General features: G+C 42.7%; 1 protein-coding gene across 4 annotated transcripts in view; it reads left to right on the top strand.

The window, feature by feature from the left end:
• Positions 1 to 14644, top strand: part of tprg1 (tumor protein p63 regulated 1) — a 46931-nt gene extending 32287 nt beyond the window's left edge. The window contains exons 5-6 of one of the 4 annotated variants that reach the window (XM_054788995.1): positions 4410 to 4472; positions 14013 to 14644. In XM_054788995.1, coding sequence (XP_054644970.1) covers positions 4410 to 4472; positions 14013 to 14045 — 96 coding nt within the window. In that variant the 3' untranslated portion in view covers positions 14046 to 14644. Of the gene's footprint in view, positions 1 to 4409; positions 4473 to 8339; positions 10817 to 12941; positions 13000 to 14012 lie in introns of those variants that run through there. The other 3 variants (XM_054788994.1, XM_054788992.1, XM_054788993.1) reach the window with 3 other exon arrangements.
• Positions 14645 to 15733: the final 1089 nt, after the last annotated feature.

Below are 15733 nucleotides of genomic sequence, written 5' to 3'. Positions count from 1 at the left end.
TTGATGTGGCAACGAGATCAAAACGAACACCACCTATGTGTTTTGCCATGAGTTATTTCTTGAATTCAATTGTGTTTTTAAACTTTTTTTTTAAATCAAAATGCGGGCAACTTTGTTTGTCTCCATTGTGGCTTATTTTGCAGCCATGATCAAAAGAAAAGCAAAGACACGGTGTAACTGTGTTAGTTAGCAGAGAACTACAGAGTCAACTGCTGATGACATCACAGATGGGCGACGGAGCTGACTTACGATTCCTGTTTCCATGTATTAGCAGGCTGCTAAGAAGGACGTTTTGTGCTAAAAATACCTTAAGAATAGGGGTGTCATGACGAGATTTCTTTTGATCAATAATTGAAATTGATCACACAATAAATTAAAATGAACTGGATCATTTTGCCAGCCTCCATATATTGCCATGCGCATGCGTGTCTGTCTTACTCTTCTCTCGCCGCCACCAAAGCAGTAAGAGGGTTCACTCTGCATTGGTTCGGCACCTAGACACTATGTACGCTTCACACATATATACAATGGCAGAGAGACCTCTTGCCAGTAATACAGTCGTTTTGTCTCTTGTGGGGAGAGGCTGACACACACACACACACACACACACACAGCAAAAGAGTGGCGCTTCGTGAGGAGCATTGCAAGGTAATGTGAGGGGAAAAAGATGCTTACAAAGCCAAATGCCACAGCCCCCATGTGGGAATGTTAATAATGAGCAAGGTGAGCCAGTATGCCAGATTTATTCAAAAGTGGTAGCAAAATAAAAGGCAACAAAAAGTTGCCTACCTCAAACATATCCACCCGACCCAGTTTTCCCATCTGGGGAAAAAAACTACACATCAAAATGCAGAACCTTCATCCCAATAGTCAACACGTTTGGTCGTTTGGTCAGCAATGTTTGGTCAGCAATGTAAGTACAGAATACGGAACAGCGCAAAATTTTGTGTGTTCACAAAGTAATCCCAAAAGAAATGCTGCTCTTTAATACAGTTGAAAAGCCAGCATATTAAGAAATGCTGCAAAGACTAGACAGTATGAAATTGCCTGAGAGAAAATACATGTCACAAATGGCAATTCCACAACTTTACAGACTTAAAGTAATATTAAAGTAAATATTGTGTTATTTTATACGTACTACGGTCAAACCTGTCTATAGCGGTCAAGGGAAACGGCAAAAGTGGCCGCTATAGACAGGTGGCCGTTATAGACAGGTTGGCGGCCATTTTGAATTTGTGCGCACATATTAACATATCTGTGATTAGAAGCTTGTTGTGTTTACAGATACATATCATTATACTCTTACATGTTGACCAGTAGAGGGCACTGTGGGACTGCGGATGGGACCAACAGTAGAGAGAGTGAATGAGAGAAAAGGAATTAGGAAGTTGGAATGATATGATGCAACCCAGCCGAGCTGGCGATTAAAAGTTGTAAAGAACTACTAGGCTTGTTATTCTACATCACCCGCAGAACAAAGCTGTGCTAGTATTGTCTTTTGTTATGTTTGTTTTTAATCTTGAAAGGCAAGTTATAGTAGTACCAATAAAATGGACAGCAACAGGCTACATATATGCGTCTGTTAACGTAACGTGAATAGGTGGTATGGTAACATAACATAACATAACATAACACAACCCGCAAAGTCATCTATATTCATCGCCTTGGCAGCTACCTGGGCGTGGAGAAGTAACTGCACTGTTGGCAAGCCTCTCCCAGTAGCATGTTGTTCAAGCACCTATTTGTGAACTTGCCCCTTTAACTGTGGGCTAAAAGATAGATGGCTTTTAGCCCGCTACTAGCTTTTTTTGTTTCCTTCACTGCAGTTAGAGTGTCCTATTTTCGCCTCATCTCTTTCTCGTTCACTCCAGACTGCTTGATTACCATTTTCGGCTGCATATATCACTACTTGCAGCTTCTAATCTGCAGAATATGATTTTCTTTTTGTCAATCTTTCTCAGTTGTCTTTATAAGTGCTGTGTGGCACTGTGAACAGGCACGCAGACGGGCACACGTGACAGTCTGAACCATAGAAGAATAAAGAACGGATGCACATAAGTCCATTGTCTTCCGCTTACAAGAAGTGGAATTACTTCTGTGAGTCATTATGGAGTGTAAGAGAACAAAATATCAGGAGAATGGCGAGTGAAGTGAGTCATGTCCATCGAAATATTCAGATATTATGCTGGCTGGTTGTCAAAGCTCACTTCACGTGATTGCGATGAGGTGGCGGTGGGTCGGGGACGTCATCGTTCATCGTCATCGAGTAGCAGATACTGGCTGTGATATCTTCATACTGTATATCAACTAAAAAGAGAAATTTAACTCTTCTTTGGGTGGCTTTATTTCAGAATAGGCGGCAACATCTTGTCACTAGCATAGCGACAGCAACTGACAGCTGCTCCATACAACAGACATACTCCACAGATGCCTAACACATTAGTGCCATCTCGGGGCATTGAAACAACATGTAACAACATGACAAATTCACTCACTAGCACACAAGCCAAGAGCGCCTTGTTACGGCTATCAGTGTGGAGGAAAAAAAAAAAACATATATAAATCGCTCCGGAGTACAAGCCAAACCATGAAAAAAAGTGTGACTTGGAGTCCAGAAAATTTTATTGTTATATCCACTAAGTCCCCAACTAACGAACACAATTGGTTCCAGACGACCGTTCTTAAGTCGGATTGTTCTTAAGTCGGGGAAAAGGTAATATTACCAATGATATAGGTACTACATGTACGTGTATACATATATACAGTATATGCGTATGTATGTAAATATGAGTTTGGATGCAGTAGTAATATTAAACGAGGATAATTAACGAAAAAAACAATAATAAAAATGATATAATAATACGCAGTGATAAATGTTATTTACCTTTGAAGAGGAGTGGTCGAGCATACGTCGTTGTGGTGGAGTTGGAGGAGGAGTTATTGAAAAAAAAGGACAAATTGTCGTCGTTAGACTCTTCTAAAAGGGGTAGTGTTCTATGGGTGGTGTAGAATTAAGCAGGCCTATTAACTCTAAATAAAGTTTTAATCACGCTCTGTCCGGGTTGTTTCATAAAACTCTTAGCCTTCCTCTCTCCTCTTCCTCGTCTTCCTGTATCTGTTGGTCCCATTAGGAGTGTCATTGTGCCCTCTGCTGGTCAAGCATGTACCAGTATAAATATGGGCTAGCTGGTCAAGCATGTATCAGTATAAATATGGACCTATAAGGCAAAACACATGAAAAAATAGACTAGTCGGCTTGTGTTTGTATCTCCGAATGTTCGCACGTCGGATGTTCGTTAGTAGGGGACTTAGTGTATTATCATAACATTAGTGGCTTATTTGGTCTAAAACATGTTGACTAACATTGTTTAGCATCAATATGTGGGACAATAAACATTTCGAAACGCACCTGCATTGTTTTGTGATGCGGTTAAATTAAATAGTTTGTTTGTCCAGTCATGTTTTCATTGTACTTTTCTTAAAATTAATGTTAAAATCTCGTTTGTCTTGTCTCATGGATCCAACTGGAAAATGTACGCAAACCAAGGCAAAGTTTGGCCGGAATTTTTTTACGTTAACCGAAAAACAGGCTGACCATGGCGGGTGGTTATGTCCACAAGTATACAGACATTTTAAAAATGTATATTTTTCTCCACACAAACGTAGGGTTGGGTCTTTAAAACCTGAACTTTTAGAAGACGTTTTGGCCCGAGTAGAGCTTTTCAAAAACTCCGGCTTCATGGGATGTATGCTAAGCGAGGTTCCACTGTACTATTATAACTAATATACAACCCGCAAGGCATGCTGGGAAGCCCACGCCCAAATGCTAGTATTGTTTTCACATGTTATCGGTGTGTAAGTGTTTTTTTGATACCCGCATAGTCCATGTGGTGCAGTTACATTGTGTGTTCCACATGTATTACTCGTTATTTTTGGTTGCACTCTGAGTGAGGTAGGCGTCTGGGTTGATAACCTCCTCATGTTTTGTATTGTATGAGTAAGTGTGTAAATGTCAAGAATATGGATGTAATGTACAAGAGCATCTTAACAGCATAGCCCAGGATTGAGTACTGACGTTGTTAGAGGCTTATGTGATTTTATTTTTTGCCATTCTCAGGTGGTCTTGTAAGCCCGTGAAAGACAGGGTTCTACTGCACAGATGAACCTTGAAAATCATACGTCCTGTGGTCATACTGTTCTAAATGAGACCACAATGTTAGGACAAAAACATGAATTGTAGCCACCATCATGCAGTTTAGCAAAGATTATCAAAGGTAGCACTTACAGTAGGTTTCACCTTTTACTATTATTGTACCTGTGGTTAACTTCAGTGATTGCCTTGTGACATTGCCAGTACGGTTCAGGTTTTAGGATCATTTCTATTTTCCTCTGAAAAAATTCCACTTTAGAGGTTCCACTCTGTGTGTCGTCGTCTTCAAGGTCTCCTGCAGTCAGACCAAGTGGAGGAAGAGGTGTGTACAAGGTGCTCAACTATTATGTCATAAAAAATGTGATGAGAAGCTTCCGCGTGGGCAAAGTGATTCATGTCACGTACAGCAATCATAAACAACATACCAGAATCATTCTTGAGTCATATAACACATTTTACCTTGGAAAGAAAAGTTGGAAAAATTTTGCAATTTCCAATAACGGGCTTTAAAGTTCCGGAAATTGCGTGACAAGGCACATGTGTTCCACTTGTAAAAGTCTGAAATGTTATTATTCTTAATACCGTAATCCCCCCTATTCTCGGGGGTTGCCATCTCAGACCACCCGTGATGGCAAAAATCCACGAGTAATTGATAGACCCACATAAATGTCTATTCTGACACTCTATTATGGCACCTCTACATAACATCAATTGACTTGAGGAAGTGCTGTCTGTCTGCAATGGATTATCGTGACATTTACACTCCTACTCACACAAACGCAACGCCTCACTCACGGTGCAACCAAAAATACCATAACAAGTAATACATGTGGAACACATAATGGAAGTGCACCGTATGGATTAAGTGGGTATCAAAATAAAGCCTAAAATACATGCAAAATAATACTATTTTATACTAACGTATAACCCACAAGGTATGCCGGGTAACCTCCTGTTGGAGAAGTGTGTGCATGAACTTCCCAGCATGCCTTGCAGGTTTTCCTCTGACTACCTCCTGTGCAAGTCAACATAGGGCAAATCAGATGGGTTTTCTCTCAATAAAATACATAATCATGGCAATTCTAGGCACAAAATGGCAGGTTTTCCTACAAATTAAAAAACAATCTTTTTTTTAATCAAAAAATAATTTTGCGGCGTTGTGAATGCTGAATCGCAAATATGCAGGGATTAATTGGACTGTGAAACTGCAACTTAAGATCTTGCGATATTAAAACTTGACTTCTTGTTGAGAGAAAAAATGGCTAGGCCTGGGACGATAATAAATTAATCAATTAATCGCACAGTAAATGAACTTGATAATTTTGCCAGCATCCATATATTGCCAAGTGCATGTGTCTGTTTTCCTCGTCTCCCGTCTCCAGACAAGCAGGAAGAGGGTTCTGTGCATTGGCTTCATCACCTTGGCACGTTTGTTCCATAGAACAACGGTATGAACGGAGTCAGCCCTTTTGTCAGTCATACAGTCTTTGTCTCGATAGGTGGAGGCAGGGCCCCTAGCATGGGAATGGTTTATTTTATTTGAACGGAATGGAACACAGATTCGCAATTCCACATTTCGAAAAGGATTAGGAAGAATTCAAGTTTATTTAATCCTACCCCTTGTCCATTTCACATCAATTGCAATACATTTATTCACCTCCTGTATTTCGATGTAGTCTTTACCAGTTGATACATGGGAAAATGCCATCCATTCATCTTTTACCGCTTATCTGAGATTGCGTTGCGGGGGCAGCAGCCTTAGCAGGGAGGCACGGACTTCCCTCTCCGGCCACTTTGTCCAGCTCCTCCCAGCGGATCCCGAGGTGTTCCCAGGCCAGTTGGGAGACATAGTCTCTCCAAAGTGTCCTGGGTCTTTCCCGAGTTCTTCTACCGGTCGGACTTGTCCTGAACACCTCCCCGGGTAGGCGTCCGGGAGGCATCCTGACCAGATGCCCGAGCCACCTCATCTGGCTCCTCTCAATGCAAGGGAGTAGCGGTTGTAAACCGGAACCCCTCAACACCCTGGCTGCGCCTAGAAATTCTGTCCATAAAAGAAATGAACAGAATCGGTGACGAGGGGCAGCCCTGACAGAGTCCAACCCTCACTGGAAACGAGTCCGACTTATTCCCGGCAATGCGAAACAAACTCTAACAGGTCATACAGGGAACGAACCGCCTGAATTAGCTGGTCCAATACCCCATACTCCCGGAGTACTGTCCACAGAATTCCTCGAGGAACGGCCACAGCTCCGATCAGCTGCCTCGACAATGGAGGCACGGAATATGGCCCATTCGGATTCAATGTCCGCCACCTCCCTCGGAACATGGTCGAAGCTGTCCCAGAGGTTGGAGTTGAAACTCCTTCTGACAGGGGACTGCCAGTCGTTCCCTCACAATACATTTGGGTGTCCAAAACCCGAGTGTCCAAAGCATATGGCCGCAAGTCCGATGATACAACCACAACGAAGTGCAGCCTAGGTTGTCCTGGTGCCAAGTGCACATGTGGACACCCTTATGCTTGGACATAGTGTTTGTTTTTGACAATCTTTGATGAGCACAGGAGTCCAATAACAAAGCACCGCGCAAGTTCAGATCAGAGGGGCCATTCCTCCCAATCACACCTCTCCAGGTCTCACTGTCGCTGCCAACGTGAGCGTTGAAGTTCCCAGCAGAACAAGGGAATCCCCTTGTGGGTATTCTGAACTGCTGTTTGGGTCATAACCGCAAACAACAGTCAGGACCCGTCTCCCTGCCCGAAGGCAGAGGGAAACTACCCTCTCATTCACCGGGTTAAACTCCAACATACAGGCCGGGGCACAACGAGAATTACCACCCCTGCCCGTCGCCTCTCACTGTTTGCAACGCCAGAGTGGAACAAAGTGGAACAGAGCCCTTGCTGTCCGTTGAGGTGATTCCGACTATATCTAGGCGGAACTTCTCAACCTCGTTCACCAGCTCAGGCTCTTTCCCTACCATAGAGGTGACATTCCACCTCGGACCGCCAAGGTCCCCACCTTCGGCTGCCACCCAGCTCACTCTGCACCCGACCCCTTTGGCCCCTGCCATGAGTGGTGAGCTCATTGAAGTGGGGGGACCCATGTCGTGTCTTCGGGCTGTGCCTGGCCTGGCCCCATGGGTGTAGGCCCGGCCACCAGACGCTCGCCATCGTGCCCCTCCTCCAGGCTTGGCTCCAGAGGGGGCCCCGGTGACCTACGTCCGGGCAAGGGAAAACTTGGTCCAATGGTTTGTTTCATCATAGGGGTCTATTGAGCCACTCTTTGTCTGGTCCCTTACCTAGGACCTGTTTGACCTGTTTGATAAATCAAATAAATTCCACTGGTCTTAAAATTCCATCCATCCGTCCATCTTCTTCTGCCTATCCAAGGCCGGGATACGGAGGCAGGAGCCTAATCAGGGAAGCCCTGTGTGGGGTGTACGTGGGTAAGCCTCACTCCCTGACACCTTGAGAGTCGTGCTGGACATTGAGTTGAAAGTCCGGGCTTTTAGCTCGACGACTAGCGCTCTCAACTGTCATTCTGCGGACCATGGTGAAATCAGGCAGGGTTACATATCTGTTTTCTTGCAGTCCTGTCAACAAAAAAACAAACGCTAGCTAAAAATAACAACCTTGCTGAAGGTAACTGTGCACTGAAATGTTTAAAGACTTGGACTTTGCTGTTGAAAGTCAAATGTATTGCAAAGCTTTCACAGGAATTTCATCATCACAGAGTTGAGGAATTGCACTCGGCATGAGGAGGAGAAAAGAATTGAGCAATCGCAGCTTTTACCCAGAGATGGCAATTGAGCTGTGTCACAACATTTCACAGAGTTTCAGCTCCGATTCACTGCTGCAGGAAGGAGGCGTAGGCGGTGGAATGTTGAGCCCAGTCTTGGTCTGACCAGCACCTCAAAGTGGAGCCCGACAGAACCAAAGAGCTGGAGGCACATTTATTTAGAATATCGTGAAAAATATGTCATGAAGGAGAAATGTGCCATGTTGGACACAAGATGCATCTTAAGACCTGAAATTGAGTCCCACGTTTGAGTTGTTCTTGGCGGCTAACCCCTCCCTCCAGACTCAAGACAAGAACTTCAACTGCCTCATCCAGTGTTCAGCACCTGCTCACCCTGGTCTTTAATTCCAGTAAACCTGGAAGTAAATCTGACTCTTGGGCCATGTTGTCCACAGATTCAGAACTTCCGTGAGGAGCTCAAAGAAGCAGCTCAGAAAGCCCACAAGGTGAAGCCGGTCCCCGGGAAGGCCAATGGTGTTCTGGTCCTGAACCAGTGCATCTACATCGAAGCCTACGTGGGCCTCATGTCTTTCTTGGGGAACACCAACAAGCTGGGCTACAGCCTAGCCAGAGGAAACCTCGGCTTTTAGGAGGCTTTCACACAAAGGCATCTTTTTAATGGAACTCTGGGTGTTCTGGCTTGGTGCGGTTCATTTGGTCTGCTGTGAACACAGTAACCCAACTTGGATGTGGACCAAATCAACTGGTGGTCTCTCGTTTAACCCTTTACTGTTTTCCTACGCTACAAGAATTAAGTAGTGTCATCTTGGATGTGCTACAATTGGGATTAATAAAGTACTACTACTACTACTACTACTACTACTACTACTACAAGCTCTTAAAAATGGTGTGATTTCCTCCAATGAGTGCACGGGAACATTCTCATTCAGCTCTGCACTTGAATGCATGAGTGATCCCTCGCTGCTTGCGTTCTGCTTTTACTATTTGCTCCTCACTGATATGCTAATTCCTTCCTCTCACAAGGGGACGCCTTTCTTCCTCCCTCTGTGTTCTGTATAGCTGCTTGAGATGCACGTTTGTTACTGTTTATGTACTTTGTTGGGGTGTTTTTACAGCGTTCATTCACTGGTGATGGCGCTATTTTTGTTAAGCTTTTATATTTGCTCTTGTCTGCTTTTTGTGTTTTGTTAAAGTTCAGTGTTTGTCTCTGTGTTGTGTTTGAGTATTAAGCACTCCCATAAATTATTTAAAAACTTAATATTGTTCCGTTAACACAGACTAGCTGGAGAACTAGTTGTAGTTTTAGTTTTACATGCAGAAAACAATTCAAAATACACATAAATGACCAATAATGACAAATGAACATTTAAGGTTACTTTTGCCTTCATGGAAGACTTGAGACAAAGGCTACAGTCACATTGCAGGACAATCCGATTTTTTTTTGTTCGTATGTGACTTGTATCAGATTTTTTTCATGTCAGTTTGAACAGTACAATTCCGATTTTTCACATGCAAACTCGGGCGTAGTTTGTATGTAGATATAAATTTGATGTATCCGATCTACTGCACTCTGAATGGTCAGGTTGAATACTGTATATCCGACCTACTGTATATGTCATCGAAAGGCATGGTTTACCGTGCGAGACTTAAAGAGGTTAAAAGTGCTCACGGATGTAGGCAAAAGCGGCTCACGGCAATGTCCTACCACTCCGGATTGTGGTCGACCAATTAACCGCCATAAACAAGGGAGTACTGTGTGTTTTAGATCTGTCTTTTTCTAGCATTCAGATGATCTGTTGGCAACAATCCTTTGTACAGGAAAGCAGCAGTTTATAAAAAAATAAAAGATACCTTTTCTGACAATTTGATCTATGATGCTTTACTTGAAATGCTTGTTTCCCCTTATGAAAACACAACAAAATTAGGACTCTTTGTACTGAATTAATTTATTTTCAAATGTATAGATGAGCAGGAACATCAAAGGTAAGACTTTAACCGGGGTAAAATAGAGTTCCGTGCCTGCAGTAGTGTCCTGATTGACAAATTCAATTGAATGTAGACAAACTAAAGCTGCAGTAATAGTCTCTCTCAAGGCATTCTTAGCAGGAAACGAGGTTAAGTAGCGAGTGTCGTCCAGCTGCAATTCCACCAGGCAAAGTAAAAGGTAAAGTTCAGCACATTCAGTATCACGTATCATAACCTGAGGGCTTAGAAGGGGTTAACGTGTTTCCTCCCAAAGTGAGGACGTGTCTCTAATCTGGGATCAAGCACTGCTCTGGCCTGGAGCGAAGCACCTCGTCCATATTTCTGCTCCCCGAGTTGTAAAAGATGTTCAGAACGCAGGATTAACTGCGCCCATAAACATTGGTGCCTTATACAAGTACTCCCTCAAGAAATGTTCTCCTCTCACAGTTGGCTCAACAAACTGTGAACGGTGTCATGGTTAAATCCTATTATATTTCTTTTTCCTTCAAAAGACGTCATTTAGTAGTTGGATTGTCCTGATGGTTAACTTGACAATCATTTATATCAGGGGTGTCCAAACCTTTTCCAGCCAGGGCCACATAGTGAAAAATGAAAGGATGCAACTTTGCCATTTTGATATTTTGTAAAGCAACACAAGTAGATATGCTAAGAAGTTAGATATATTTCAAGAAAAAACTGCATCCCAGCTTTGTGACATAGGAGGAAAAAGCTAATTCTTAGTATCAACTTTGGTCTTTGCTCTAATTAATGCTTTAATATTTCAACTCTGCTACTAAAATGACATTATTTTTCGTCATATTACAAGTGTATTCTCGTAAAACTGCAACTTTTTTCTCGTTAGAATAACTTTTTCTCTTAATATTTTGTCTTTATTATCATAAAAGTGCCGCTGTTTTTTTCATTTCTGCAGTTTTTTTTATTTTGCAAATATTTCATCTCTTCTTAAATAATGTTTGTAAATTTTCTTTTTGTAATGTGACTTTATTCTCATAATAGTATAACTTTTTCCCCAACCTAATTTTCCCCAAATTACAGCTTAAATTGTTGTTTTGTTTGTCTCTCATAATATTACGCCTTACAACAGTAACGTCTTTTTCTTTCATTTAATATTTAAACTTTATTCCACAACAATGACGTTATTTTTCCTCATAATATTATGTTATTCTTGTAAAATTCCAACCTTTTCTTGTTAGATTACAACTTTATTCGTGTAAAATTACTGCTGATTTTTCAATTTTTGCTGTTGTTGGTTTTTGTTCTTATTTTTTTGTTAAATTTATATTTGTAGAATGTGCCCAGTTCCAATGAAAAAAAAACAGCGGTGGGCCACAAATGGCCCCTGGGCAGCACCTTGGACACCCACGACACCTACATGCTCACTCCATTATTTAGCCATCAGATGATTCTCACTGGAATCTTCCTCTTTGAAGTGACACCAATAATATAGGTTAAATATGGGCGTGTGCACGCCGCACCAGTGAGCGTGGGCGTGTTGTTGTCAGTGATCAGCACTGTCCTCAGCTGCTCCTTTTTTGCAATTACAGATCATTATGTGCCACCCTCAGGCTACATAATCAACGTTTGCATTTGCAAAGTCAACAAAACTTAGGAGGGGTCTTTACATTTTTGCTTTTTTAGCTGCTTGACTCAAATTTGTTACCAGAGGTCAAATTTTGCTATATACGTTGGTTGATTTAAAAAGTTGGCATTTCCTAGTTAGTTACCCCAGGATACACCCTTTCACTTGCTGGCGAAACATGCTGCAACCTGCCTGTCTTATTAAATTCAGTTGGACCTGAACTACAATCCTCACACTTAGCAAGGTGATGTTGTGCTAAACCCACATTTCAACCGTGACTACATTGTTTTGATTTAGGGCTATTCCACTGAATCAGCGGCATTTGGCTTGTTGTAACGCTCTCAAAAATGTTTCAACTTGAAATTGGATCATATACATATCGAACTACTCCAAGTGTGTGTTGGCCCATCTCAGGCAACTTTTATTTTATTTTATATTTTGAACAAGTTTCCTAAGCCGAAGATGACTCATTTGTGTAACACGAGTGAGTTGGCACATACTGTACATGGAATACAGCCACATGGTATGTATGCTAAAAGCATGGTGACACTCTACACATTACAAATAAACAGGTACCATCAGAAAATAATGTAGGTAACAGGACTGTGCCGAGGTTTTAACGCACCCCCACCCCCTACCAATTAAATATCATTGAATATACAAAAAAATAAATGAGTAAACTTACTTTTGGCCTTTCCGTGGCCTACAGAGGATGGGCATAGGGCTCCCTGGTGCCCACAGGCACCAGTTTGGTGACCGCTGGGCTATATGATATTAAAGGGGAACCATAATAATTAGACACAAACATATTTGACTTACTTTTTCAAAATCACAAACTTAGAGGATCAGCAACTATCGGCATATGCCGATACCGTACTTTTTCATGGAAATCGGCCGATAGTAGATTGACTGAATGCTTGCTAAATGCTCACAAAGACAGTAGGGAAGGGTTGGGTGGCTGGGCTCTCCCTTAGAGATAGGGTGAGAAGCTCCTCTCGGAGGAACTCGGATTAGAACCACTGCACCGCTGCATAGAGAGGAGCCAGATGAGGTGGCTCGGGCGTCTGGTCAGCATGCCTCCCGGATTCCTCCCTGGGGACTGGTAGGGAGGCCTCGGGGAAGACCCAGGACACTTTGGAGACACTGTGTCTCTCACCTGGCCTGGGAATGCCTCAGGATTCGCCGAGAGGAACTAGAAAAAACAAGTAGGGAGAGGGAAGCCTTTGCTTCTGATCTTTGGCTGCTACCTCCACGACCCGACCTCAGCTAAGTGGAAGAAGATGGATGGAAGGGAAACAGTGTGATGTCAGCTATAGGATGTTGATCTACATCCGTACAATGGCTACTACTACTACTGCGGCCAACATTATTTTAGATAGTACGACACGATTTTACCCAATGTTGATTAAGGACATTTTGTCCAATGCCCGTTCCTAAAAGTCTCACTTGTCTTGTTTTCTTTCGCTTTCAGTCAGAACACAGACAAAAAATGACTTTCCGCGCCAATGATTGCATTCCTGTCTTGAAAGGTAAGTTGTTACCTCGGGGTAGATAATGTGCCTCCTGCCTCTTTCCAATTATTTTTCCGCCCGTCGACTGATCGGTTGGCGGTTGGCGGCTTTTGGACCAACCCAAAAACATACTTTGTTGGCACAGACTTCCCCTCCGAGTCACACTGTTGAGTTTTTGGCGGGCTAAGGAACGGGCTTCTTACCAAAGACGCCTTAGCAGTGATTGTTTCCTTTTGAGCTGCAAATGACAAGGGTTTGAACTTGGGGACCTGATATAGGTTGAAATTGTACTGAATTTATTGACCGGTGCAACCACATAACATTTGTTTGTCGCATCACACAAGTGTCTGTCCATTCACACATACGCAGCTGCCAGAATAGAGGGGAAAATGACAGAGGTCCGGACATCGGGGCTCTCATAGGCCGCAGGGAAGGGATTTGGTCGCTGGGGTTTAACTGGAGGTCAAGGTCTGCTGGAAGTTATCTTTCGGGAATGTGAGGCGAGGTGATTTCCCCTCTGCCCTGAAGAGGAATGCGATCAGGAAAGTGAGAGGCTTAAAAAAGTACCCCTCAATTCCTGCGACCCCAAACGGCCCCGGCTAACGACCAGAGCTGCTCGGGATGCTTGAGGCGCGTAACATAAGACAAATTCTATGAGACACTCTCGCCATCCCGGTGCGGCACGCCGTCTTGTCGGCTTTCGGAAATACCTGCAAATCCGCGGCCCGTGTAACCCGGCCTCATTTTCGCTGGTCGGCATTTTCCTGGTTTGTTTGGTAAACACGGTCCACCTGTCAGGGGAGCGCTGGTTGCTAACGGGCCAAGTCCATCGGCTTTTTATGCTATTTTGCGGCGCCACAGCCTCCCCATCTGTTGCCCTGGCATCAGCGGATGCAGTAAGTGTGAAGGAGCGAACGTGTGAGGAGAGGTGTGCGCGTACGTATGTACTGTATGTGTACGCAGGCTACCGGCTTGTTGTCCTGCTCTTGTCGCGGACATGGAGACACTGTTTTTATTTATCCTCCCCCCAGCTGTCACTGTTGTGTCTGGAGCTCTTTTGCTGAACTCGCCGGCCGATGGGACCCTTGGAGAAGTGTCAAATCCATTAACCCTCCCAACTATGTAGAATGTTACAGCCGAGAACACACCCTGGATTCCTGCAGGGGAAAACAAAAGCTGAAATGGGACGTCCAATAAACACGCGGCTCTACCTTTCTACTGAGTCAGCAACCCTTTCAGAACATCATACGACCTTGTGATGAAAAGACGGCACAATAATCACAACTTTTCTCTGTCAACCAATGAAAGTATTTGTTTTTGTCTGTTTTTAGAACTAACAGCGTCTCCGTGATGGACAGATACGCTAATAAAAATCTTTTGAAGTACGTTTATTACGACTGTCTGTCTGATTTTAGCGCTCTGTTTACGGTTTGTTTTCCTGCCTTGAAGTTTGATGCTGGCTTTAAATCATCAATACTTTTTAGCTCCTATTGCCATGAGCGGTTTAGAATATTCGTTGCTGTTTTGAATGTGCTCCCGTGAATGACATCCGACCCCGCCGACAACCTCAGTTCAAAACTTTGTAGAAATGAATGTAGAAATGAACATTTTTGCAGAAGATTCCGAAAACAGCAGTTCATTCTTTGCATATAGAGAATCTTTGACTGGTGTTTTTGCAGTAGATCTTTAAAAACAGCAGCACGCGTCTGTCACATTGAGGATCTTCGAATAGCATTTTTGCAGTAGATTCTTAAAAGCAGTTCTCTTGTCATATAGGGAATATTTAACTAGCATTTTTTAAATTGTTTTTTCAGTACATCCTTAAAAACGGTACAGCACTCATTTTCATCATTTTGAGGATCTTTGACTCGTGTTTTTGCAGGAGATCCTCAAAATCAGCAGAGTGCTCCTGTTATGTAGATGATCTCCGACGATCTTGTTTTTTCTTTTGCAGTAGATGCTTAAAACAACTGTTATACATAGGATCTTTGACTAGCTTTTTTTCAGTATGTCTTCAAGAACGGCAGAGCATTCCTGTTATATAGAGGATCTTTAATGAGCATTTTTGCAGTCGAGCCTTAAAAACAGCTGTGTGTTGGTGTCATATAGAGGATCTATGACAAGCATAATTGTTTGCAGTAGGTCCTTAAAAACAGCAGGCCGCTTTTGTTATATAGAGAATCTTTGACAAGCTTTTTTCCCATATGTCTTCAAAAACAGTTTGTTCCTGTTATTGAGAATCTTCGATGAGTGTTTTTTTTTGTTTGTAGGTCCTTAAAAACGTTAAGGATCTTTAAGAGTGTATTTTTTTTAAGCAGGTCCCCACAAACAGCAGTGTGCTCCTGTCATATAGAGGATCTTTGAATCTTTGACTAGCATTAACATAGTGCGCCTGTTTCAGTTTATGACTTTCTGACTTTATAGCTGACATTTAGCCATTTGATGAAAAAATGTACAATGTACAAAAATGAAAAGCTTAGTTTTCCAGCGTGTAGTGAAGCAGCAGTAAGTGTGCATCTTTTTAAAAGTGCGTCTGATAATATAATACTGTAGTTCTAAAAATACCACAAACATTTAAAAATATGTTCAAAGCTAAAGATAATGTTGGGATGACAGTTTTAAAATAGTAGAGCTTGGGGTAAACATTGTTCAGGTTTGACACGCATATGGAAACGCTGATCACATGCTGCAGCTGCACGGTGCAAGTGAAGTGGAAAGTGGGGAAAACGTGTCGTCTTAGATGTTAGATGGT

This window comes from Dunckerocampus dactyliophorus, chromosome 10, assembly GCF_027744805.1.
Source record: "Dunckerocampus dactyliophorus isolate RoL2022-P2 chromosome 10, RoL_Ddac_1.1, whole genome shotgun sequence".
NCBI classification, from domain to species: Eukaryota; Metazoa; Chordata; class Actinopteri; order Syngnathiformes; family Syngnathidae; genus Dunckerocampus; species Dunckerocampus dactyliophorus.
The sequence above is the reverse complement of the archived record's forward strand: the minus strand, read 5'-3'. Positions and strand labels throughout refer to the sequence as shown.